Source organism: Oenanthe melanoleuca, chromosome 13 (genome assembly GCF_029582105.1).
Source record: "Oenanthe melanoleuca isolate GR-GAL-2019-014 chromosome 13, OMel1.0, whole genome shotgun sequence".
NCBI classification, from domain to species: domain Eukaryota; kingdom Metazoa; phylum Chordata; class Aves; order Passeriformes; family Muscicapidae; genus Oenanthe; species Oenanthe melanoleuca.
Window position 1 is genome coordinate 2,666,479 of NC_079347.1, and position 26,752 is coordinate 2,693,230.

A 26,752-nucleotide genomic window follows, 5' to 3' on the forward strand; every position below is an offset into this window, starting at 1 on the left:
AATAACTAACAAACCAAATAAACAGAAAATCAGAAGAAAAATATATGCAGAGAGAAACAATGCCTGGAATCCTAGAATAAATAACCTACTCGGTTTAGGCTCCCCGTTCTGCAAAATTCTAACACCAGAACATAACTGTCCAACATCATCATGAAGGAAAAATGTTTCATGGTAAAAACGCATATATTTCAGGGGAAAAGAAACCCTACTCCAAACAATAATTGCTTAAACAGAAGTCTGCCACTAAACAGCTGCGTTCTGTGAAAGGATTTGACAAACCCATCCTGTAGATTAAGGAAAAAAATTTACAAAGATCGAGAAAAACTAGGCCTGGATAAAGTCTTTCCATCCCACCATTTTGGTAGTAGCCTTCCACAAAAGATGGAAAGGCACACAGCAGAAGTAGGAAATATTCACAGGGGAGGAGCAATCTACAGCGTCTACATGCGAAACAGCGCAGCATAGGAGAAATAATTCCTCGAAAATAACAGTCACCCTTAACAAAGCTGCCAATTCTACAGCAGCATGCCTACAAATCATGGGAGGAAAAGAGAGCTAGGAACCAGAGGTAACTTAGTGATTCATGGAGACACAAGAATGATTCCTTTGTCTGTCCTACATAGAAATATTATGAACAACCAAGCTGACAAAGAGGTCAACTATATCAAGTTGCGGAACAAGAAAAAGAAGGAAAAAAAGCCAACAACAAATAGAAACAGGGGAGGTAGTCAAAATGACTAACCTGAACCAGAAACTGTAACCATGGAAGGAGAGTGGAAGCCCCGGCGTTCCAGAAGGACACACCACACGGAAACAGAGGAAAAGGAGGATGAAGGTTTAGAAACTCTCACTGCTAAGAGCGCAAGCGCTAAGCTTTACAGACCTGAGGTGCGTCCGGGTCGGCTGGCAGCTCTCCCACAACGGCGCTGCTGCACAGGCTTGGCTTCTCGCACGAATCGGCGCCCAGAAGCTCCTCCGCAGACAGCACGGGCACCGGCGGCGGCGGCCAAGCGGCCTCGGGCACGGCGCGGGCCGGCGCCGCCACGCACAGGTTGTAGGAGTAGGGCAAGGTGCCCTCGCAGAAGTCGGCCGGGAAGGCGGCGCCGGCCAGCGAGAAGCGCTGCGCGCCCAGGCAGCGCAGCACGGCGGGCGGCCCGGCCCGGCGCAGCCGCGCCACCACGGCCAGCGCCACGCTCAGCACCAAGAGCGCCGACAGCAGCGCCAGCGCCAGCACCAGGTAGAACTGCAGCTCGGCCGCCGCCGCCGCCGCCTCGGCGCCCGCCGGCCGCTCGCTCAGCTCCGGCAGCGCCTCCTGCAAGCTCTCGGCCAGCACCACGTGCAGCGTGGCCGTGGCCGACAGCGCCGGCTGCCCGTGGTCCTTCACCACGGCCACCACTCGCTGCTTGGCCGCGTCCCGCTCGGACACGGCGCGCGCCGTGCGCACCTCGCCGCTGTGCAGCCCCACGCGGAACAGCGCCGGCTCCGACGCCTGCACCAGCTCGTACGACAGCCACGCGTTGCGCCCCGCGTCCGCGTCCACCGCCACCACCTTGGCCACCAGGTAGCCGGCCTCGGCCGAGCGCGGCACCACCTCGAACGGCGCCGCTGCCGGAGCCTCTCCCGCCGCCGCCGCCGCCGCCGCCGGCCACAGCACCCGCGGCGCGTTGTCGTTGCGGTCCAGCACGAACACGCGCACCGTGGCCGTGGAGCTGCGCGCCGGCGCGCCGCCGTCCTGCGCCCGCACCGCCACCCACAACTCGCGGCACTGCTCGTAGTCCAAGGAGCGCTGCGCGTACAGCGCGCCGCTCCGCGCCTCCACCGACACGAGCGGCGCCGCGCCCGCCGCGCCCGCGCTGCCGCCCGCCAGCCAGTAGCTCACGCGCCCGTTGGCGCCCGCGTCCGCGTCCCGCGCCTGCACGCGCAGCACCAGCGCGCCCGCCGCGTTGTTCTCCGCCACGTACGCGCTGTACGCCGCCTCCTCGAACACCGGCGCGTTGTCGTTCACGTCCGACACCTCCAGCACCAGCTCCGTGCTGCTCCACAGCGCCGGCCTGCCCCGGTCCCGGGCCACCACCGTCACGCGCTGCTCGGACGCCTGCTCGCGGTCCAGCGCGCTCGCCGTCACCACCTTGTACGAGCCGCCCGACAACGCCACGATCGACAGCGGCGCCTCGCCCGACAGCTCGCACGACACCTGACCGTTCTCGCCGGAGTCTCTGTCCCGCACTTTCAGCAGTGCCACTACCGTGCCTGCCGGGGCATCTTCGGGCACCGGGCTCGACAGAGATACAATAGTGATCTCGGGCGCGTTGTCGTTTTCATCTGTGATGTCGATCTGCACTTCGCAGTGACCGGTTAGCCCGCCGCCGTCCTTCGCCTCCAACCCGAAGATGTATTTGCTCTTGTCTTCGAAATCGAGAGAACCCATGGACCTGATCTCACCACTTTCTTTGTCCACAGTGAATAATCTGCGAATTCCGTCCGGGACGTTTCCGAATGAGTAGAAAACTCGCCCGTTGGAGCCTACATCCGCATCCGTTGCAACCACCTGTAGCACCAGCGACCCCGCCGGAAGATTCTCCGGCACTCGCTTCTCGTAGATGCTTTTGCTGAACATGGGCGGGTTGTCATTTGCATCTGTGACGTTGATGCGAACCTGGACTTTGCCGGATCTCGCAGGTTCCCCGCCATCTACCGCCGTCAGCACCAACTCAAATGAGGTCTGCTTCTCCCGGTCCAATGCCTTCTCCAGCATTAATTCCGGCTGCTTCTTTCCTCCAGGCTTTTCGTCCAAGATGAGAGAGAAGGACGGATTGCTGTCAAGCTGGTAAGTCAGCTGGGAGTTACTTCCTACATCCGCGTCTCGGGCCATCTCAAGTGGAAAACGAGCACCGGGAAGCGTCAACTCTGTAATTTCCAGTTCCAAAGCAGCCTTGCTAAAGACTGGGGAGTTGTCATTCACGTCCTCGATGGCCACTTCGACGCGGAAAATGTTCAGCGGGTTGTGCACCACCGCCTCGAAGCTGACAGAACAAGTCGCAGATGTGCCGCACATCTCCTCCCGGTCCAGCCTCTCATTCACGTACAGGTTCCCGTTCTCCTCATTCACACTGAAGTATTGCTTATCCTCGCTCAGCCGCAGCTTGCGCGCCGGCAGCTCGTCCGCGCTGAGCCCCAGGTCCCGCGCCAGCGGCCCCACGAGCGAGCCTCTGCCCAGCTCCTCGGGGATGGCGTAGCGGACCCGCTCGGCCGCCGCCCGCCACCACACGCACAGCAGCACCGCGCCCAGCAGCGCTCGCCCGCCGCCCGGCCCGAGCCTCTGCCGCCGCCTCACCGCCATTCTCTGCCGCCACAGCTCGCCAAGCTCCTGCCTCCTGCCGCTGCCCTGCCTCCCTCGCAGCCGCTCTCGCCACACACCGCACGCACCGCTCACAGGCAGCGCAGCCAGCCCGCTCGGGCCGCCTCGGACGCCGCTGCTCCCCGCCAAGCGCCGCCTCTCGCCGCCTCTCGCCGCCTCTCGCCGCTGCTGCTGCCGCTGCCGCTGCCGCTCTGGCCGGCGCCGGGCGAGCGAGCAGCCTGCGGGGGCAGGACGCTGCGGCGGCGGCGGCTCCAGCGCCGCTCGGCGGCGGCCAACAGCGACACCCGGAGGCGCCGCCGCGCCACTGCAGCCGCCGCACGGCCGCGCTCAAGGGGGCCCGGCTTTGGGCGGGGCTCAGCGCCGGCACCGGCTCCGGGCTCTCTTCTCCACTGCAAACAGCAAGGACAGAAGCTCTTGCTTAATTCGCCTCCAAGGCGTTCCAATGTGACATGTGCACTCGGCTGCTTTTAGGCCATTCTTTTTACTCACACTGAACAGTCACAAGCAAATATTAATTAAAGGGTAGTAAAAAGTACAATTCAAGTGCTCTCGGTAAAATCACTGCACATCTACAGGAGCAATAAACGATAATACAGGGAATACTTCAAGAGCTTTTTCGCACGTGATCTCCTGTCTTGAACTGTCCTTTCATTATCTGGGATTCACTAATTTGAGATATAGATAAGCCTAAAAAATGTGAGCAACCCCAATGCAAAGACAGCAGAGTAACATATACTCTTCTGACTCATTGAAGTTGTTTCCTCTGCATCTCCATATCAGAGTTCCTGACAATGGAAAGTGAAAAGCAATGCTGAGTGCTTCATGGAGCTAAACAACATTTTCAAATTTCAACTTAATCTTTCCTTTAAAAATCAATTAATCTACACTTCTGTCATAAGCAGGAATACCTTCTGCCAGACTTGAACGTTTGAGGCATATCCAAAACTGCTCTGGACAAAACGTTCCATATTCTCACAACCCAAACTATACAGCATTCTTCTAACCAAAACCTCTCTTAATTTAGTTAAAACACTTGTTTGCTATGGTATAACCACTGGCCCTGGTAAAAACTGCTCTCTTCATGTTTCCTATCACCTTATTAGTAAATTCAAAATAGAAAAAAAACCTTTAAAAATCTACACAGAGACATCTTTTCACCATACTTGAAGTCGTAAACTCCTTCAGTCCTTCCGCATAGCAGACATGTTCCAACACTCAGACCACTCCCATGATCATTCTGGGAAAACTAGCCTGACCATTTGTGACACAGGTTCAAGATCTGCACGCAGTCTATCCTCTCATATAGCGATTTAACGGGATGAAGAACCTCCCTGGACCTGCTGGGCACAGTACTTGTTATGCAGTTCAGGACACAATTTGAGCAGCAGGTGCCCATTGGTAACTCATGTCCCATCTTATCACACACCAATAAACCAAAGTACTTCTCTGCAAAGCTGTTCCCTGTCCCCTTCTCTCTGTTTAAACTGAGGATTGCTCTAACCCAGCTGCAGGACCTTGCCCTTTGCCCTGTTCAACTCCATGATGTTTGCACGGGGCCACTTCTCCAGCCCATCCCTCCTTGGCATCTCTGCCCTCTTGTGAATCAACTCAAATTGGTGTCAGCTGAAAATTGCCTGAAGGTGCACTCATTCCCATTGTCCATGAAGGTGCTAAACTGGTCACTACTGGAAAGTTCTGGTCCCAGGAAGGAACCTTGAGAGACAACACAAGTTACTGATTTCCACCTGCACATTGAGCCACTGTCTGTAACTCTTTGCAGGTGACTCCCCAGCCTGTTCCTCAGCCACTTCACAGCCTCCAGATGATTGCCCAGAATGTTCTTCTGGGTGATGATGTGGGGAACACTGCACACGTTCTCCCACTGGCCCCTGGGCTGTTCATGGAAACCTTGGCTGGGCTGGGTGGCCGCTCTGCACTTGGAGGACTGCAGCAGAGATGCTTCTGCACTATTACACTACACACAAAATATTCCTGGGGGAGCACACATGTGCTGATGGACCCTTCCTCTTTACAGCTGTAAACATCCCACATGTGTGTGGGAACTGCACCTGCATTCCAACAACTGGGACAGAGGAGACCTTCCCCATAAGATCAGACACACTGGAGTTGAGCTCATAACAAGTAATGCAAGAGTTAGAAACATAGAGAAATTAACACATGCCATAACATCCTGTAGGTCTCACTTGCCCTGCTGAAGCAACTCAAATCACACCACACTCCATCAGGCACAGCCTTGTGTTATCTGTGACACATGATGATCAAGGGAATGAACGAGTTCTTCTCCAGCCTCACACACTGAGCTCCCCTGCCTTCTTTTTCTTCTCTGCCATGCAACTGGAAGGTTTTGCTTGTGTCTCCTCACTGGTCACATTTATCATGAGACGATAATGCACTACAGGCACACCAAGAAAGAAGGTGCATTTGCTCACCACCATTATGATAAGGAACTGAAGGATTCTAAAGCACACAAATGATAAACAAACATACTAAAAGATCAGCAGTCATCTAATGGAGATTGGCTGATCAAACCATTGGATTAAAGGGAATCTCCTCCCTGTCTTCATCACACACCCTTTTTCACCAAGATGCAATGTCTACTAAAGTCATATTTACATCTATTTCTCCCAACAGCAACAGAACTCAGAGTAACTCTCATATCTCCTGCCTTCCACTCCAACTGAACTTACAGGAGGCAATAACACAACACACATTGCTAAAAAAGATCGGTTCTTGATAGTAGTGAATATACCCACCTACAGAGTAAATCAAGGGAAAAGAAAAAAAAAAAAAATACCATGAATCAGATAAGGCAAGGAAGCACGAATAAAAGTTGGCAGAGATACAGACAGTGAAGTCTTCTAGGCCTTTCTTTCACACCTTAAAATTCATCCCAGAGAGCGCCTGGATGTCTCTGACGTCTCAAGCTGTAAGGGAGGCCTTAAACACTTAGGCTGGAGAATAGGATAGGGGGGGTCATATGGAGAATTAGTTTTCTCACCTATTTCTTCTACTGCGTGGCCTGCTCACCCTGCACGACTATTTAACCATCATTTTAAAGAGCTTTTAAACAGCTTTTCATCAGCCTCTTTTGCAAGTTATTCTTCTGACAAAGTACACCAAATTCCCTTATTGCTTCTGCTTCCTATTCATTCTATTCCCCACACATACAGTTCTTTCCTAGGTGGGTAGGAATGGATTTGCTGAAAATCAACAGTCACTGTTACAAATTTAAAAGTACTGACCAGTACAGAGAAAAGGAGATGCAACCTTGCTGGAAACAAGGGCCTGAATGAAAGTGGAATTACAACCCTGAAGAAACTCTACATCACAATGTTTCAGACAGATATAGATGGATAATGGAGGTTTCACACAGGATTAATTAGCTGTTCTAGCCCAGGATTAGGGTTCTATAAAAACAGCTATCGTGGAAAATGTTATGGTTGGAGGACTGGCATTGTCTTTCATGACAGAGAAACTGGGATCAGAACAGAGCATAACTGGCACTGGCCTTGGCACCAACCATGAAATCAAACCATCTTCAGCCAAACCCAAACTGATTCACTGATTTCCATGACACAGAACTGAGCTCTCATCCTCCTCACTCTGCATTCACAGAATTTAGTTTCACCATCAACCTATACCAAAACTGTGGTTGTACATTAGCGAGAGTGAAAACAACACGTTGGGGAAACATATATTTATGAAGTGGTAGTTTCTTAATGTAATATTCTAGTTAAGGCTGAGTGGGGCTCTGAACAACCTGGTCTGACTGATCATGTCCCTGCCCATGGCAGAGGAATTGGAACAAGATGATTTTTAAGGTCCTTTACAATACAAACCATTGTATGAGTCTATGTTTCCATGAGTCTATGATTACATGTACAGCTTCAAGGTATGGATGAGAGATTCTCTCCTTAAGGGACAGTTATATGTTTTGGAGATTACAGGACTGCCAAGCACAATGAGGATCGACTACACTCCTTGACCAACAAAAAGAAAACAAACAAAGAAACCCAACCCAACCCAAGCCTACTATCATAAAACCTTAATCAACCCAGGTACGAATGGGAAAACACCAGAAAAATATCAATCATGGCCTCACATTTCAGATTGCGCCAACTGTGTACACAACACAGGAAACTCGATTGTAACTGATTCACAAGAGCCCTCACACAGGAGCTCACAACATGGACCCCAGACAGTCATTTCCTTGCATAGGAAGAGAAATAAAAAGCTTGGAAGCACAGATGTGGGATTCACGTAACTTATGGGACAAACAGACACAATTAATTCATTCATTTTGAGCTATATCAGAGTGAAATCCAGCACCGGCCCTGGCTCTGGATAGACAGACTTCTTCTCTCTGTCCAAACACAACATCATAGCAAATTTTGCATACAGACATCATTCGAAGAAAAGCTGTGTGCACAGCTTCTCAAATCCCAAGCATCCACCCTAAGATTATTCTGTTCCTCCCCATTATTTGAATAAGTGGAAAATGCTTTATAGGTCATAAATTATTATCAGCTCAGTCAAAGACCCAGCCACCCAAGAGTCAGTTCAAAGGCAACATCCCCATTCTTCAGCACATGGACTCCTCACAACATGGATGACTGCCACTCTTGATGCAAAAGAATATGGAACCCAAACTAGGCCATTTGAGTCCAAACCACACAATATAAATCATAAGGCTCATGCTGATTTACTTTCATAAGGCCAGTAATAGCCCAGAGGATGAACAAAACACATGCCAGGTCTCCCCACACACCACACCCCCAACACTCTTCCCTAACACTTCACAACTCACATGGTTATCAAAGATCTTCAGAATTTAGAGAGACTCTACCAAAAGGAAAGTTGCAAAGATAATATCTCCTTACCATGGACAATATTTGATTTGTTGTCCTGGCCATGGGACAAGAAAAAGCATATAGTACAGAGACATTTTAAAGGACCCTGTCTATGAATGTCTCTCTTTTCACCTATAAATAGAAAGGAACCATCTTCAGATCATCAGAAGACTGAGACAGAAGGTTAACACCTGCAGAATTGAAGAGCTCAGAACACTCCTCTGGGTTTTGTAACTCATAGTAGATGATCAATAACGTTGTTTATAGTCACTGAATACATCTCTTGCTCTTCCCATATGACATCTTCCAGAAGTTAAAGAATTAAATTTTTAAATTACACAATTATAATCACATGCAAATACGTAGTAAGAATTTTACAGGGTTCTCCATGCTGCTGGAATACAGATCTGCTAGACAATTAATCTGAGGAACAAAATCTCACAATGCTTCATACTAGAGATAGGAACTGGACAGGGAACACAGAAAAACATTCCCTTGAGTCCTTCAGCAGACATTCACACGCAGCTCACAGGACTCAAATTTCGAACACATCACATCATCCACGGTGTTCTTTCACCCATATATCCTAAAAACATGCGACAGCAGAGGCCAAGTTCCATCGGCCATTTTTCTCCCCACCACCAGTTCCACACAGATATCTTTACATCTCTGTACCATGGAAGCCACATTTGCCTGCTCAATGAAATTCTGTGAAGAGATTTCACAGGTCTGAAAGGAAAAGCCGAGCAGCCTTCCATGAGAGACTGAGTCAGGGAATATCTGCACTGGGGGAATTCAGCTTAACTTATATTCTTCCATTGCACCCTGAATCTCCCCCTCCCCATCTAGGTAATTCCCTTGCCATGCCAAATATTTTATAGCCAAGGCTCATCCAGCTGCATTTGACATTGCTCTATCATAAAATCAAGAAAGAGACAAAGAAGTGCCGCCATTCTTCCTGCACATCCAGCCACCCACAGGTTTACAAAGAGACACAACTTCATCTTCATAACATCCAAACAGAAATCATCAAGGACCACTTGTTGCCTGTCTGAATCCTCCATGTGGGACAAAGATCAAAGCGTGGATGATGCAAAGACTTTTCCTGCTGATCTCCATTATCTATCATGCAGAAAGGTAAAGGCGGAGAACAACATCCACAGAAGATCCACGCAAAGCCATCACCATTTTCTTCGACCCACTCAACTTATTCAAGCACATGTGCTGTGCGGAAGACGCATGAGCCTGCTAAAAAAGGTGAATTTCTACATAATGCATCAAATCAGAAGATCTAATACTAACAAGAGCAAAGATTTTGAACAGCACATGTTAGATAGGGGAAGAATACCTGGAACCTGGTCAATACCAAAACTTCTATACCAATGAAGAGCCTGCCAACAGCAGCCTTTTACCTGCATCTTTCTTCAAGAATTAGAAAGCTGAGGACCGCAAGATCACAAAACGAGAACAACAGGCACAATTCTTGAGAACGTTACGGAAGGAAACATTACTTTCCTTTGAAGCAAAATCTCCTAAGCAAGCCAGAGGACAAGGCGAGGAAAGATAAGAGCAGGAGAAAGTGTCGTAGAGAAAATCTGAACAGAGCAACTCACCGAGGAAGCGGCGGGATCCACAGGGATGGCGCCGGCAGGGTCCTCGTCGCCGAGCAGCGGCGCGGGCTCGTCGGGCAGCGGCCGGGCCGGGAGGGTGTCGCAGCAGCTGCCGCCGGCCGAGAAGCGCAGCTGGCTCTTGCGCGAGTCGGCCGTGAGCGACACGTCGTGCGAGTAGGACTGCAGGAAGGCGCGCACGCCGTCGATGCCCACGAAGTGCGAGACGGGCACGCCGCGCAAGGCGCCGCTGGCGGGCGGCAGCAGCTGCTGGCGGCGCCAGCGGCGCAGGCGCAGCGCCAGCAGCAGCAGCAGGAAGGCGACGAAGAGGCAGGACACGGCGGCCACGGCCAGCACGAGCCAGCGCGTCAGGCTCACGGCCGGCTCGCCCGGCTCTGCCGCCGCCTCGTCGGCCGCGCTGCCCAGCTCGGCCAGCAGCTCGGCCACGCTCTCGGCCAGCACCACGCTCAGCGTGGCCGTGGCCGACAGCGCCGGCCGCCCGTGGTCCTTCACCACCACCACCAGGCTCTGGCGCGCCGCGTCGCGGGCCAGCGGCGAGCGCGCCGTGCGCACCTCGCCGCTGTGCAGCCCCACGCGGAACAGCCCCGGCTCCGTCGCCTTGGCCAGCTCGTACGACAGCCACGCGTTCTGGCCCGCGTCCGCGTCCACCGCCACCACCTTGGCCACCAGCGCGCCCGCCTCCGACCAGCGCGGCGCCAGCTCCACGCCCGACCACGCACCGCCCGAGCCCGAGCCCGCCCGCAGCGCGCCCGCCGGCGGGTACAGCACCTGCGGCGCGTTGTCGTTCTCGTCCACGATCTGCAGCACCACCGACACGTTGCTGCTCAGCGCCGGCGCGCCGCCGTCCTCCGCACGCACCCACAGCCGCAGCTCGCGCACCTGCTCGTAGTCCAAGGAGCGCAGCGCGTACAGCGCGCCCGTCTCCGCCTGCACCGACACGTACGACGACAGCGGCGCGCCCCGCACCCGCCCCTCCGACAGCCGGTAGCGCACGCGCGCGTTCTGCCCCCAGTCCGCGTCCGTCGCGCGCACCGTCAGCACCAGCGCGCCCGCCGCGTTGTTCTCCGCCAGCCGCGCGCTGTAGCGCTCCTCCGCGAACACCGGCGCGTTGTCGTTCACGTCCAGCACCCGCAGCGCCAGCACCGCGCTGCTCTGCAATGGCGGCGACCCGCCGTCGGCCGCCCGCACCGTCACGTTGTACTCCGACACCTGCTCTCGGTCCAGCTCTCTCGCTGTCACCACACGGTAGTAATCATCAAAAGACTTCTCCAGGTGGAACGGGACGTTCCCTTCGAGCGAGCAGCGCACCTCGCCGTTGGCCCCCGAGTCCTGGTCCTGCAAGTCCAGCAGGGCCACCACAGTCCCCGATGGGGCGTCTTCAAAAATCTCACTTAAAACAGACCGCACAGAAATCTCAGGTGCATTACCGTTTATATCTGTGACAGTGATCGCAACTTTGGCGGTGTCGAAAAGGCCTCCGCCATCCCTTGCCTGCACCTCCAGTTCATAAGAGTCACCTTCCTCGAAGTCCAGGCTCTGCAAAAGAGTGATCGCTCCAGTCTCAGAGTCTAGACGGAAAATAGATGGCTCTGCCTCTTTCTTCACCGAGTATTTAATTTCCCCGTACAGCCCCTCATCGGCGTCGGTGGCTGTGACCGTGACAAGGACGGAGCCCACGGGCACGTCCTCGGGCACACGCACCGTGTACTCCGCCTGGCTGAACACCGGCGCGTTGTCGTTCACATCCAGCACCGTCACTCGGATCCGAGCCGTGCCCGTCCGTGCCGGATCGCCGCCGTCCATCGCCCTCAGCTCCAGCTCGTGAAACGCCGCCTCCTCCCGGTCCAGCGCCTTCGCCAGCACCAGCTCGGGACGCTGATCACCGCCGGGGCCCGACTGCACGGCCAGCGAGAAGTGCTCGTCACCGCTCAGCTCGTAGTTGTGCAAGGAATTCCGGCCTGAGTCCGGGTCGTAAGCTCTGGCCAGGGGAAACCGTGACCCTGGAGCTGTCGCTTCACTAATCCTTTCCTCAACCTCATTTTCCTTGAAGCTGGGGGCGTTGTCGTTAATGTCCCTGATCTCCACTTCGATTCGGTAAACCTTCATTTCTCCCTCCACTATCAGCTCACAGCGCAGCACGCATTTCTCCACCAGCCGGCAAAGCTGCTCTCTGTCGATCCTCTCCGCCGTCACTAAATGTCCCGTCTTCCCGTGCAAGGCAAAATACTGCGTCCTACCTCTTTCTATAACGTGAAAGACACGGTCGCCTACCGCCGGCAGCTGCTGCTCCAGGTCCTTGGCCACGTCGCCCACGAACGAGCCCTTGGGCATCTCCTCGGGCACCGAGTAGCGCAGCTGCCCCCACGCCGCCTCCCACGCCGCCAGCAGGATCAGCCAGAGCAGAGCTCGCTGCCGCCGGACCCAGCGCCTCCCCGCCGCGCACATCTCGGTAGCGGCGTTACAAACACGTCAGCCGCTCCCCGCCGGTTAATGCACGGCTCCTGCTCCTTCTGCCCTCACTCCTTCAGCACCGCCGCCGATCCGCGGCGCGGTTCCGCACCACGGGGACGAACGCAAACCAGTCTGTTGCCGACCCTCATACGGAGAGAGCGACCGATTCTGTCCGCAGCGGGCGGGGCTGCAGCGCTCCGAGCTTCCTCTCGCTCCTCTCGGTCAACAGCGGCGCCCGCAGCCTCCTCCCGGCACTGCAGCACCGAGCGCTGCCTTGCACACCGGTAACTGAGCGAGAAGGAGACATTTATCGCAGACACCTCCCGCTTTTCCTGCCGAGCTCTTCGTTTATGCTCGAACGCATCACGACCGTGAAGAAAGCCGAGGTGTCCCGTGAGCGGAGCTTTTCTAACGCAGCGAAGAATACTATTTGCTACCAGCGATAAAGTAAAATATCTTGTCTGATTTTATTGTTTAGAAAAGCCTTAGCCCTATCCTATTATTCTAAAAACACGTCTTGAAGCTGTGTTGCTTGAATGACTGGTACAATAACAGCAAAACCAAAGAGACTCACAAATACAGAAAGCGATGATCAAACACTACTGTGTCCACAGGACTAGCGGAGATACCAGGCTAATTAACCAAATGGCAGGAAATTTGCTTTAAATTTTTCAGTTCATACAGAAGACGGTCTAAATTACCTACTGCACTATGTCTGACTAAGAAGAGGCGTTTAAAGGCGGAAGAAGGTGGGCTCTAACACAGCCCCTTACAACTGCCATGAAGTTTCATTGCTCGGGCACCTGCCAGGTGCTCTGGCATGTCTCCCAATAAGATATTCATGGGAACAGAGGACAGGAGGAGAACCCCTGGATACTCTAAGATCATTATCTCCCACCACCCCATTTCACACTGTAGTTCCCTGGAGCACTTTTTGCCAAATGTACTACAACTAACGTGGAGCCAGGAGGTACCTGCAGTGAACCTTGCTCGAATATTCTAAGTTAATACACACTTACAATTAGTCGTTCTGTAGCGACGAGAAAGTGCTTTCATTTTCTCAAAACCTAAGATGCAAAGAATTGAACCTTTTATTAAAACATCAATCTAATTGTTATTCATGTTGCCAAGACGCATTTTCACCAAAATACTGTAGAATAGTAGAAGAGCATTATGCCCTAAAGGATGAGGACCATGGATTAATGTAGAAATTGACTTGATTTAAGTACTTAAATCCCTATTTTGACAGATCCCTTCTACATTTGATGAAAGTTTTCTCGATCTCAAAACGCTATCCTTGAAAAACCGATTTAAATTATTGGGAAAGAAAGGAAGACAATTTAAATAATGTCCAAAATAACATGTCTTTCGGCAAAACGCATAAAATAAGAAAACTAATAGTTTTTGTGTTTTTGAACACGTTCTACACTTTCACTTGCGAATGAAAGAAAGATCAGGAACGCCAAAAAATATTAAAGTACTAATCAGGATGGAAAAACACTGTTAAAAATGGCTAAATGCTCCCATTACTGCTGCCATTGCCCTAATTTCTGTAGAACTTCCCACAGTATTAGCGACATTCTCGTTTTTCACAACTGGTGGATTGCCTCACACTCTCCATTAGTGCAATCCCACTCTCATGCACCGTTTAGGAGAATAGTAATGAGAAGGAAAAATTAACATAGGTGTTTGTGTCCTGCCATGCACCAGCACCCAAAAGAATATTACATTTAAATACAATCAATGAGGAAAGAAAAACCACCAAGAGTCAATTTTGATTTTCCAAAATCCGTCAAAGAGATACAGTGTATCTACCTCTATGGAGTAAGGATTCACCTTCACCATGACTACTAATACAACTTAATGCAACGAAAAAGCTCTAGACAGCAATTTTCATTTGAATATGGAACTGATACCATCAAAAAATAATCAATAACTGCCACCACGAAATACGTACAACTAGACGAAAGAGTGACCCAAATTTCACGCAGAAACATAACACCACACCTCATCATATAATCCGGGGAAAAGAAGAGGAAAAAAGGACAACGTTTCGAAACACCTCAAGGACAACAAAGGAAACACGCAGATTTACAGACCTGCGGTGCGTCGGGATTGGCAGGCACCTCTCCCTCTATAGCGCTGCTGTTCGGGTTCGGTTTCTCGCACTCATCCCCGCCCAGAAGCTCCTCCGCCGACAGCACGGGCACCGGCGGCGGCGGCGGCCAAGCGGCCTCGGGCACGGCGCGGGCCGGCGCCGCCACGCACAGGTTGTAGGAGTAGGGCAAGGTGCCCTCGCAGAAGTCGGCCGGGAAGGCGGCGCCGGCCAGCGAGAAGCGCTGCGCGCCCAGGCAGCGCAGCACGGCGGGCGGCCCGGCCCGGCGCAGCCGCGCCACCACGGCCAGCGCCACGCTCAGCACCAAGAGCGCCGACAGCAGCGCCAGCGCCAGCACCAGGTAGAACTGCAGCTCGGCCGCCGCCGCCGCCGCCGCCTCGGCGCCCGCCGGCCGCTCGCTCAGCTCCGGCAGCGCCTCCTGCAAGCTCTCGGCCAGCACCACGTGCAGCGTGGCCGTGGCCGACAGCGCCGGCTGCCCGTGGTCCTTCACCACGGCCACCACTCGCTGCTTGGCCGCGTCCCGCTCGGACACGGCGCGCGCCGTGCGCACCTCGCCGCTGTGCAGCCCCACGCGGAACAGCGCCGGCTCCGACGCCTGCACCAGCTCGTACGACAGCCACGCGTTGCGCCCCGCGTCCGCGTCCACCGCCACCACCTTGGCCACCAGGTAGCCGGCCTCGGCCGAGCGCGGCACCACCTCGAACGGCGCCGCTGCCGGAGCCTCTCCCGCCGCCGCCGCCGCCGCCGCCGGCCACAGCACCCGCGGCGCGTTGTCGTTGCGGTCCAGCACGAACACGCGCACCGTGGCCGTGGAGCTGCGCGCCGGCGCGCCGCCGTCCTGCGCCCGCACCGCCACCCACAACTCGCGGCACTGCTCGTAGTCCAAGGAGCGCTGCGCGTACAGCGCGCCGCTCCGCGCCTCCACCGACACGAGCGGCGCCGCGCCCGCCGCGCCCGCGCTGCCGCCCGCCAGCCAGTAGCTCACGCGCCCGTTGGCGCCCGCGTCCGCGTCCCGCGCCTGCACGCGCAGCACCAGCGCGCCCGCCGCGTTGTTCTCCGTCACGTACGCGCTGTACGCCGCCTCCTCGAACACCGGCGCGTTGTCGTTCACGTCCGACACCTCCAGCACCAGCTCCGTGCTGCTCCACAGCGCCGGCCTGCCCCGGTCCCGGGCCACCACCGTCACGCGCTGCTCGGACGCCTGCTCGCGGTCCAGCGCGCTCGCCGTCACCACCTTGTACGAGCCGCCCGGCGACGCCACGATCGACAGCGGCGCCTCGCCCGACAGCTCGCACGACACCTGACCGTTCTCGCCGGAGTCTCTGTCCCGCACTTTGAGCAAGGCCACCACGGTACCGACCGGAGCGTCTTCGGGCACGGGACTCGACAGGGATAGTACCGTGATCTCGGGCGGGTTGTCGTTCACGTCCAGCACCTCCACCTCCACCTTGCAGTGCGCCAGCAAACCCCCTCCGTCTTTGGCCTCCACAGTAAGGCTAAATGTGCGCGCGGCCTCGAAGTCCAAAGCCCCGGCCAACGTGATAGATCCACTCTGTGCGTCGACCGCGAACTTCTGAAGTGTCTTGATCGGCATTTTCCCGAAGCCATAGTTGATGAGGGCGTTGGTGCCGGTGTCGGCATCTGAGGCTGACAGGTTCAGTACTTCCGAGCCTGGCGGTGTGTCCTCGCGCAGGCTCACGCGGTACCGGTCCTGCGCAAATACGGGCGGGTTGTCATTTGCGTCCGTCACGTTGACCCGAATCTGGACAGTTCCGGACCTCATCGGGTCTCCGGCGTCTACTGCTGTCAGCATCAACTCAAAGGAGCTCTGCTTTTCTCGGTCCAGGGCTCTCTCCAGAACCAATTCCACTTTGCTTCCATCTGGACTATCCTTCATAGCCAGAGAGAAGGACGGGCTGCTGGTGAGTTGGTAAGTCAGCAGCGAGTTACTGCCCACGTCCGCATCATGGGCCATCTCTAGCGGAAAACTAGTACCGGGAAGCGTCCATTCATCAATCTCGAGGTCCAGCGCATCGTTGCTGAAGGTCGGGGAATTGTCATTCACATCCTCGATCGCCACGTCGACGTGGAAAATGTTCAGCGGGTTTTCCACCAGCACCTCGAAGCTGACAAAACAGGTCGCCGACTCGCCGCACATCTCCTCCCGGTCCAGCCGCTCGTTCACGTACAGGTTCCCGTTCTCCTCATTCACACTGAAGTATTGCTTCTCCTCGCTCAGCCGCAGCTTGCGCGCCGGCAGCTCGTCCGCGCTGAGCCCCAGGTCCCGCGCCAGCGGCCCCACGAGCGAGCCTCTGCCCAGCTCCTCGGGGATGGCGTAGCGGACCCGCTCGGCCGCCGCCCGCCACCACACGCACAGCAGCACCGCGCCCAGCAGCGCTCGCCCGCCGCCCGGCCCGAGCCTCTGCCGCCGCCTCACCGCCATTCTCTGCCGCCACAGCTCGCCAAGCTCCTGCCTCCTGCCGCTGCCCTGCCTCCCTCGCAGCCGCTCTCGCCACACACCGCACGCACCGCTCACAGGCAGCGCAGCCAGCCCGCTCGGGCCGCCTCGGACGCCGCTGCTCCCCGCCAAGCGCCGCCTCTCGCCGCCTCTCGCCGCCTCTCGCCGCTGCTGCTGCCGCTGCCGCTGCCGCTCTGGCCGGCGCCGGGCGAGCGAGCAGCCTGCGGGGGCAGGACGCTGCGGCGGCGGCGGCTCCAGCGCCGCTCGGCGGCGGCCAACAGCGACACCCGGAGGCGCCGCCGCGCCACTGCAGCCGCCGCACGGCCGCGCTCAAGGGGGCCCGGCTTTGGGCGGGGCTCAGCGCCGGCACCGGCTCCGGGATCTCCCCTCAACTGCAAACCGCGAGCGCAGAAGCTCTTGTTTAACTCGACTCCGAGATGTTTCTATCTGAGATATGCAATTGGATGCTTTTAGACCATTTTTTTGAGTCACACTGAACAGTGACAAGCAAATATTAGTGGCAGGACGGTAAAGAATGGAATTCGGGGGTTCTAAGTGAAATCTCTGCACATCGATAGAAGCAATAAACGATAATATAGAGAACTCTTCAAGGGCTTTCTCGCACTTTGCCAAATGTCTTGAATTGTCCTATCCGTATCTGGAATGAATTAATTTGGGATATAAATCAGACTAAAGCAATGTAAGCAACCCATGTACCAAGATAGTAGAATAACATTTATTCCTCTCTTTCAGAATCACTGAATTTGTTTCATCTGCATCTCTATATCTGAATTCCGGACAATAGAAAGCACAAAGCAATGCTGAGTCCTTCATACAGCCAAAAAATGTTTTCAGTTTGCAATTTAATGTTCCCTTTAAAAATCATATAATCCACACCTCTATCATAAGCAGGAACACTTTCTTGCAGACTTGAACGTTGGAGGCAAATCCAAAACTGCTCTGGGCAAAACGTTCTATATTCACATAACCCACACTGTAAAGCATTCTTCTAATCAAAACCTCTCTTCTTTTAGTTAAAACAGTTGTCTGCTGTCCTATAACCACTGGCCCTGGTAAAAAAATGCTCTGTCCATATTTCCTATCAGCTTATTAGTAAATTTAAATAAGCAAAATACTTTGGAAAGTCTGCACGCAGATATCTTTTCTCCATGCTTGAAGACGTAAACTCCTTCAATACTTCTGTACACAAGTGTAGTTCCAACCCTCATACCACTCGTATGATCTTTCTGTGAACTCTAGCTTGTCCATTTGGGATATTGGTACAAGATCTACATGCAGTCTATGCTCTTATATAAGGATTTTAAAGGGGGTGAAGAACCTCCCTGGACCTGTTGGGCAGAGTATTGTTATGCAGTGCAGGACACATTTTGAGCAGCAGGTGCCCATTGGCAACTCATGTCCCATCTTATCACCCAACAACAACCCAAAGTATTTCTCTGCAAAGCTGTTCCCTCTCCCCTTCTCTCTGTTTAAACCGAGGATTGCTCTAACCCAGCTGCAGGACCTTGCCCTTTGCCCTGTTCAACTCCATGATGTTTGCACGGGGCCACTTCTCCAGCCCATCCCTCCTTGGCATCTCTGCCCTCTTGTGAATCAACTCAAATTGGTGTCAGCTGCAAATTCTCTGAAGGTGCACCAAACCCCATTGTCCATGAAGGTGCTAAACTGGTCACTACTGGAAAGTTCTGGTCCCACGAAGGACCCTTGAGAGACAACACAAGTTACTGATTTCCACCTGCACATTGAGCCACTGTCTGTAACTCTTTGCAGGTGACTCTCCAGCCTGTTCCTCAGCCATTTCACAGCCTCCAGATGATTGCCCAGAATGTTCTTCTGGGTGATGATGTGGGGGACACTGCACACGTTCTCCCACTGGCCCCTGGGCTGTTCATGGAAACCTTGGCTGGGCTGGGTGGCCGCTCTGCACTTGGAGGACTGCAGCAGAGATGCTTCTGCACTATTACACTACACACAAAATATTCCTGGGTGAGCACACATGTGCTGATGGACCCTTCCTCTTTACAGCTGTAAACATCACAGACAAGTGTAAGGGAACTCAATCTGGACTATGACAATTGGGACAGAGGAGCCTTTCTACAGAAGATCAGACACAGAGGTTGAGCTCATGACAAGCAATGCAAGAATTAGAAACATATAGAAATTAACAGATGCAACAGCATCCTGTACGTCTCGCTCAACAGGAGCAACTCAAATCACACCACACTCCATCAGGAACAGCCTTGTGTTATCTCTGACACATGACGAGCAAGGGAATGAACGAGTTCTTCTCCAGCCTCACACACTGAGCTCCTCTGCCTTCTTCTTCTTCTCTGCCATGCAACTGGAAGGTTTTGCTTGTGTCTCCTGCCTGGTCACATTTATCATGAGATGATAATGCACTACAGGTACACCCAGAACGGAGGTGCATTTGCTCATCACAATTATGATAAGGAACTGAAGGATTCTAAAGCACACAAATGATAAATAACCATGCTAAAAGGTCAGCAGTCATCCAATGGAGATTGGCTCATGAAACCATTGGCTTAAAGGGAATCACCTCCCTGTCATTATCACATGTGGTTTCCACAAAGATGCAATGTCTACTAAAGTCATATTTACATCTATTTCTCCCAACAGTAACAGAACACAGAGTTACCCTCATATCTCCTGCCTTCCACTCCCACTGCAACAAGAGCAAGAGACAATAACGCACCACACATTGCTAAAAAAGTTGGGTTGTTGGTAATAATAAATATACCCATGTACAAAGGAAATCAAGGAAAAAGAAAACAAGGAAAAAAAACCTAAAACCTGAATCAGATAAGGCAAGGAAGCACGAGAACCAGTTGTCAGCGATGCTCACATTACATTCTTCTAGGCCTTGATTTCAGGCCTTAAAATTCATCCCTGAAAGCACCTGGAAGTTACTGAGGTCTCAAGCTGTAAAAAAGGCCCTGAAGACTTACACTGGAGAACAGGATAGGGGGGTCATTTGAAGAATTACTCCTCTCCTCAGAAACTTCTTTTACTGCGTGGCCTGCTCACCTTGCACAATCATGAAACCATCAGTTCAAACAGATTCTCATCAGACTCTTTTGCAAGTTATTCTTCTGATAAATTACAATAAATTCTCTAATTGATTCTGCATCCTATTTTCCTAGTTGCCCACACACACAGTTCTCTTTTAGGTGGCTGAAGGAAAAATTTGCTGAAAATCAACAGTTACTGTTTCAAATTTAAAAACACTGACCACTACAGTGAAAAGGAGCTGCAACCTTCCTGGAAACAAAGGCCTGAATGAAAGTAGAAATACAACTCTTAAGAAACTCTACATCACAATGTTACATAGAGATACAGATGGATAATGGAGGTTTCACTCAGGATTAATCAGCTGTTCTAGACAAGAATTTGGGTTCTATATGAACAGCTAAAGCAGAAAATGTTATGGTTGGAGGACTGGCATTGTCTTTCAAGAGAGAGAAACCACCATCAGAACAGAAATGGCACTGGCCTTGGCACCAACCATGAAACCAAACCATTTTCAGCCAAGCTCACACTGAGTCACTGACTTTCCTGACACAGAACTGAGCTCTTACCCTCTTTACTCTTCATTCACAGTCTTTAGTTTCACCATCAACATATACCAAAAGTTTGGTTGTACGTTGGCCATAGAGAAAACAACACCTTGGGGAAACATATATTTATAAAGTGGTATTTGTTTAATGAAATATTCAAGGTCAGGCTGGGTGGGGCTCTGAGAAACCTGGTCTGGTGGAAGATGTCCCAGCCCACAGCTGAGGAGTTGGAATGAGATGATCTTTAAGATCCTTTTCAACAAAAACCATTCTATGATTCCGTGTTTCTATGAGTCCACGATTACATGTACAACTTCAAGGTATGGACCAGGGATTCTCTCCCTTTGGGATAATTATATTCTGAAGTTTACAGGATTACGAAGCACAATGAGAATCAACTTCAATCCTTGAAAAAAAATCTAAACAAACAAACAAATAACGTAACACCAGCAAAAGCAGTAAAAAACTTCAAGCAACCCTGTCAAAGACGGGAGAACACAAGAATAGTATCAATCATGGCCTCACATTTCAGATTGCAACGACTGTAGGGTACACACAACACAGGAAACTCAATTGTAACTGATACACAGGAGGCCTCACACAGGAGCTCACTACATGGACCCCCCACAGTCATTTCCTCCCATAGGAAGAGAAAGAAAAAGCTTGGAACCACAGCTGTGGGCCTCATCTAAGTACTCAAGGACACACAGACAAAATTCATTCATTCATTCTGAGCTATATCACAGTGAAATCCAGCACTGGACCTGGCTCTGGATAGACAGACTTCTTCTCTCTGTCCAAACATAACATCAAAGCAAATCTTGCATACGGACATCATTTGAAGAAAAGCTGTGTGCACAGCTTCTCAAATCCCAAGCATCACAACTAAGATTTTGCTGCTCTTCCCCATTATTTAAACAAGGGAAAAATGTTTTAGAGGCCATAAATTATTACCAGCTCTGTCCAAGACCCAGCCACCCAAGAATCATCTCAACAGCAATATCCCCATTCTTCAGCACATGGCCTTCTCACCAGATGTGTGACTGCCACTCATGCCACAAAAAAAAATGGAATCCAAACTAGGCCATTTGAGTCCAAACCACGCAATATAACATTATAAGTCTCCCCTGACTTATTTTCGTAAGGCCAGCAAAAGCACTGAGGATGAACAAAACTCATGCCAGGTCTGCACCAGTACCTCCTCACACACCACACCCACAACACTCCCCCCGAACACTTCACGGCTCACATGGTTATCACAGATCTTCAGAATTTAGAGAGACTCTACAAAAAGGAAAGCTGCTCAGAAAATATCTCCTTACCATGGATATCTGATTCCTTGCCCTAGCCATGTGAAAAGAAAAGCAGTTAATACAGAGACATTTTAAAGAAACATATCTATGAAAATCTCTCTGTTTTCACCTATAAACAGGAAAGAACCATCTTCAGATCATCAGAAGAGTGAGACAGAAAGTTAACCCGCAGAATTGAAGAGCTCACAACACTCTTCTGGGTTAAAATTCTTGGAGTAGATGATTAATAATGTTGTTTATAGGCACAGAGTACATTGCTTCCTCTTCCCATACTGCATCTTCCATAAGCAGAAAATTAAGCTCTGAAGATACACAATTACGATGACATGCAAATACTTAGTAAGAACCTCCCAGTGTTCTTTGTGCTGATGGAATACAGATCTTCTAGACAATTAATTTGAGAACAACCTCACATTACCTCATGCTAGAGACAGGAACAGCACAGACAATAGAGGAAAACCATCCCTTGAGTCTTTCAGCAGACATTCACACACAGCTCACAGGACTCAAATTTCCAACCCCTCACAGCATCCCTGGAGTTCTTTCACCCATACATCTTAAAAACATGTGACAGTGGAGGCCCAGTTCATTTTTCTTCCCACTGCCAATTCCAGTAGATACCTTTTCATCTCTGTACCATGGAAGCTACATTTGCCTGCACACTGGAATTCTGTGAGAGACTTCACAGGTCTGAAAGGAAAAGCTGAGCAGCCTTCCAAGAGAGACTGAGTCAGAGAATATCTGCACTTGGGGTATTTGGCCCACCTTCTATCTCCCAGTGCACCTTGAATCTCCCCCTCCCCATCTAGTCAATTCTCTTGCCATGTTAAATACTTTATAGTCAAGGCTCCACCAGCTCCCTCTGACTCTACCATAAAAATAAAGAAAATGACAAAGCCTTTCTGCCATTTCCTCCTGCATTTCCTCCATCACATGCAACCAACCACAGGCTTTTTAAAGTGCCACAACTTTCAGGGGATCCCTCATCTTCACAATAGGCACACAGAAATCCTCAAGGACCACTTGATGCCAGGCCAAATCCTCTGTTGGGGACAAAGATCAAAGCATGGATGATGCAGGGACTTTTCCTGCTGACTTCTGCTATGAACCATGCAGAAGGATAAAGGCTGAGAACAATGTGGAGAGAAGTTCCACAAAAAGCTATCAGCATTGTATTTGATACATTCGACCTATTCAAGCACAAGTGATGTTGGCAAGACACATAAGGCTGCAAAAAAGGCGAATTCCTAATTAACGAGACACATTAGTTCAGAACACATAATGGTAACAGGAACACCGATTCTAAACAGCATAGGTGATGCAGAGGAAGACTACCTGGAACCTGATACATACCCAAACTTCCAACCTAAAAAACAGCCTGCCAACACCAGTCTTCTCCCTCCTTCCTTCTTCAATAACTAGTAAGCTAAGAACCTGCCCCATGATCAAAGAACGACACCAACAGGAACCAGCTTTCAGATGTCACCGAAGGAAGCTTCACCTTGCTTTTCAGCAAAATCTTCTATTCAAGCCAGAGAAAAGGGCGGGGAAAGTGTAGAGCAGTACTAGGAGAAAGTGTTGTAGAGAAAATCCGGAAAAAAGAACTCACCGAGGGAACGAGGGTATCCGAGGGGATGGCGCCGGCCGGATCCTCGTCGCCGAGCAGCGGCGCGGGCTCGTCGGGCAGCGGCCGGGCCGGGAGGGTGTCGCAGCAGCTGCCGCCGGCCGAGAAGCGCAGCTGGCTCTTGCGCGAGTCGGCCGTGAGCGACACGTCGTGCGAGTAGGACTGCAGGAAGGCGCGCACGCCGTCGATGCCCACGAAGTGCGAGACGGGCACGCCGCGCAAGGCGCCGCTGGCGGGCGGCAGCAGCTGCTGGCGGCGCCAGCGGCGCAGGCGCAGCGCCAGCAGCAGCAGCAGGAAGGCGACGAAGAGGCAGGACACGGCGGCCACGGCCAGCACGAGCCAGCGCGTCAGGCTCACGGCCGGCTCGCCCGGCTCTGCCGCCGCCTCGTCGGCCGCGCTGCCCAGCTCGGCCAGCAGCTCGGCCACGCTCTCGGCCAGCACCACGCTCAGCGTGGCCGTGGCCGACAGCGCCGGCCGCCCGTGGTCCTTCACCACCACCACCAGGCTCTGGCGCGCCGCGTCGCGGGCCAGCGGCGAGCGCGCCGTGCGCACCTCGCCGCTGTGCAGCCCCACGCGGAACAGCCCCGGCTCCGTCGCCTTGGCCAGCTCGTACGACAGCCACGCGTTCTGGCCCGCGTCCGCGTCCACCGCCACCACCTTGGCCACCAGCGCGCCCGCCTCCGACCAGCGCGGCGCCAGCTCCACGCCCGACCACGCACCGCCCGGGCCCGAGCCCGCCCGCAGCGCGCCCGCCGGCGGGTACAGCACCTGCGGCGCGTTGTCGTTCTCGTCCACGATCTGCAGCACCACCGACACGTTGCTGCTCAGCGCCGGCGCGCCGCCGTCCTCCGCACGCACCCACAGCCGCAGCTCGCGCACCTGCTCGTAGTCCAAGGAGCGCAGCGCGTACAGCGCGCCCGTCTCCGCCTGCACCGACACGTACGACGACAGCGGCGCGCCCCGCACCCGCCCCTCCGACAGCCGGTAGCGCACGCGCGCGTTCTGCCCCCAGTCCGCGTCCGTCGCGCGCACCGTCAGCACCAGCGCGCCCGCCGCGTTGTTCTCCGCCAGCCGCGCGCTGTAGCGCTCCTCCGCGAACACCGGCGCGTTGTCGTTCACGTCCAGCACCCGCAGCGCCAGCACCGCGCTGCTCTGCAGCGCCGGCCACCCGCCGTCGGCCGCCCGCACCGTCACGTTGTACTCCGACACCTGCTCTCGGTCCAGCTCTCTCGCTGTCACCACACGGTAGTAATCGTCAAAAGTCTTCTCCAGCCGGAACGGGACGTCCCCTTCGAGCGAACAGCGCACCTCGCCGTTAGCCCTGGAGTCCCTGTCCCTCACGTTCAGCAGGGCCACCACTGTCCCCGATGGGGCATCTTCCGAGATCTCACCCAGCGCCGACCGCACGGAAATCTCCGGCACATTGTCGTTGACATCGGTCACAGTGACCACGACTTTCGTTGTGTCAAAAAGACCTCCCTCATCATATGCCTGCACCTCTAGTTCGTAAGAATCTCCTTCCTCGAAGTCCAGGCTCCGCAAAAGGCCGATCTCTCCTGTGTCACTGTCCAGCTGGAAAGTCTCCGAGGATTTCTCTGTAATTTTTTTAAATGAGTATGTAATTTCCCCGTTCATCCCCTCGTCGACGTCGGTGGCAAGGACGGTTATGAGAGTTGAACCCACGGGCACGTCCTCGGGCACACGCACCGTGTACTCCGCCTGGCTGAACACCGGCGCGTTGTCGTTCGCATCCAGCACCCTCACTCGGATCCGAGCCGTGCCCGTCCGTGACGGATCGCCTCCGTCCATCGCCCTCAGCACCAGCTCGTGAAACGCCGCCTCCTCCCGGTCCAGCGCCTTCGCCAGCACCAGTTCGGGACGCTGATCGCCGCCGGGGCCCGACTGCACGGCCAGCGAGAAGTGCTCGTCACCGCTCAGCTCGTAGCTCTGCAAGGAATTCCGACCCAAGTCCCGATCATGAGCGTCTGGCAAGGGAAACCGCGATCCCGGGGCTGTCGTTTCGATAATTTTCACCTCTGTTTCAATTTCCTTGAAGCTGGGGGCGTTGTCGTTAATATCTGTGATTTCCACCTGGATTCCGTACACATCCATCTGTCCTTCCACTATCAGCTCACAGCGCAGCACGCATTTCTCCACCAGCCGGCACAACTGCTCTCTGTCGATCCTTTCCGCCGTCACTAAATGCCCCGTCTTCCCGTGCAGAGCGAAATACTGCGTCCTACCTTCGGAGACCATTCGGATGCCGCGATCGCTGAGCTCCGGCAGCTGCAGCCCCAGGTCCTTGGCCACGTCGCCCACGAACGAGCCCTTGGGCATCTCCTCGGGCACCGAGTAGCGCAGCTGCCCCCACGCCGCCTCCCACGCCGCCAGCAGCATCACCCAGAGCAGAGCTCGCTGCCGCCGGCCCCAGCGCCTCCCCGCCGTGAACATCTCGGCCGCGGCACGGCAACACGGCCTGCAGATTCTCGGTGCAGATTTGGAGAAGACTCGCCGCTCTCGGTCGCTACCGGGAGTCCCTTCGCTTCCCTTCAGCACTTCTTCTCACTGCGGGGATTCTCGCAGACCGCTCGGCCGCCGAGCCAGGCACCGAGCAACCCAGGGAGCCGTTCCGCAGCGGGCGGGGCTGCAGCGCTCCGAGCTTCCTCTCGCTCCTCTCGGTCAACAGCGGCGCCCGCAGCCTCCTCCCGGCACTGCAGCACCGAGCGCTGCCGAGCGCTGCCCGCCCTGCCTCGCACACGGGATGCTCTCGGCGGCGGCACAGCCGTCACTGAGCCGTGGGGTCCCGTTCTGCGGGGATCGTGCACCTTGTGCTTTTCTCCAGCAGATCTCTTCTAGTCTTTAGCTGGTCGCGGTCAGGCCTCCATTAGAGAACTCCTTCGATTCTTCTGTATTTACCACATCGGAAAATATCCTTGAAATGCTGGTTTATTATAAATTTCTCTTAATAGGGCTTGTAGAATGCTATAGCTTTTTCCCTATTATTTTAAAACCCCAATTTCTGACACGAATGTCACAGCTTTTCAGCCTGTCTTGCTCAATTTACTTTGTCTCTGCCTTTGTACAAACCAAGACGGCATCACGATTTAATATCATCAGTGACATTCGTCTACCAAACCCCACGAATATCAGAATGCAGTGATGGCGATCTCCGCGCAAAAAGAAACTTTCTAAGATATCAGCCTTCCTTATAGATTTTGTAAATTTTCACCTGCACATCGTCGGATGCTCTGAATCAACCTGCATTTCGTTGCCATCTCCAACCACCATTTAAAAATTGTTCATTTTAGTCTGGCACACGACAGGTCTTGATTACACA

At 53.5% G+C, this 26,752-nt stretch overlaps 4 protein-coding genes across 4 annotated transcripts; all 4 read right to left on the reverse strand.

Moving 5' to 3' along the window:
- Positions 1-868: 868 nt before the first annotated feature.
- On the reverse strand, positions 869-3,715 carry LOC130258922 (protocadherin gamma-B5-like). The gene has a single exon (XM_056502672.1). It carries the CDS (start codon positions 3,338-3,340, stop codon positions 869-871), a length of 2,472 nt encoding a protein of 823 aa, XP_056358647.1. The 5' UTR covers positions 3,341-3,715.
- On the reverse strand, positions 3,430-12,491 carry LOC130258923 (protocadherin gamma-A12-like). The gene is made up of 2 exons (XM_056502673.1): positions 9,843-12,491; positions 3,430-3,747 (listed from the first exon to the last, which is right to left on the reverse strand). Exons 1-2 carry the CDS (start codon positions 12,300-12,302, stop codon positions 3,430-3,432), a joined length of 2,778 nt encoding a protein of 925 aa, XP_056358648.1. The 5' UTR covers positions 12,303-12,491.
- Positions 12,454-16,867, reverse strand: LOC130258924 (protocadherin gamma-B5-like). The gene is made up of 2 exons (XM_056502674.1): positions 14,404-16,867; positions 12,454-12,596 (listed from the first exon to the last, which is right to left on the reverse strand). The coding sequence occupies exons 1-2, from the start codon at positions 16,865-16,867 to the stop codon at positions 12,454-12,456; spliced, it is 2,607 nt and encodes an 868-aa protein (XP_056358649.1).
- Positions 16,868-16,956: 89 nt separating this feature from the next.
- Positions 16,957-25,866, reverse strand: LOC130258925 (protocadherin gamma-A10-like). Its single transcript, XM_056502675.1, has 2 exons — positions 23,401-25,866; positions 16,957-17,274 (listed from the first exon to the last, which is right to left on the reverse strand). The coding sequence occupies exons 1-2, from the start codon at positions 25,864-25,866 to the stop codon at positions 16,957-16,959; spliced, it is 2,784 nt and encodes a 927-aa protein (XP_056358650.1).
- Positions 25,867-26,752: the final 886 nt, after the last annotated feature.

Bases quoted from the DNA above. Each gene is read 5' to 3' on its own strand.
- LOC130258923 (XM_056502673.1), bottom strand. From the start codon at position 12,302: ATGTGCGCGGCGGGGAGGCGCTGGGTCCGGCGGCAGCGAGCTCTGCTC. The intron at 3,748-9,842 runs GTGAGTTGCTCT...TGCTGTTTGCAG, and splicing joins TGGATCCCGCCGCTTCCTCG to TGGAGAAGAGAGCCCGGAGC.
- LOC130258922 (XM_056502672.1), bottom strand. From the start codon at position 3,340: ATGGCGGTGAGGCGGCGGCAGAGGCTCGGGCCGGGCGGCGGGCGAGCG.
- LOC130258924 (XM_056502674.1), bottom strand. From the start codon at position 16,867: ATGGCGGTGAGGCGGCGGCAGAGGCTCGGGCCGGGCGGCGGGCGAGCG. The intron at 12,597-14,403 runs GTAAATCTGCGT...CTTCTCGCTCAG, and splicing joins TCCCGACGCACCGCAGGTCT to TTACCGGTGTGCAAGGCAGC.
- LOC130258925 (XM_056502675.1), bottom strand. From the start codon at position 25,866: ATGTTCACGGCGGGGAGGCGCTGGGGCCGGCGGCAGCGAGCTCTGCTC. The intron at 17,275-23,400 runs GTGAGTTCTTTT...CGCGGTTTGCAG, and splicing joins CGGATACCCTCGTTCCCTCG to TTGAGGGGAGATCCCGGAGC.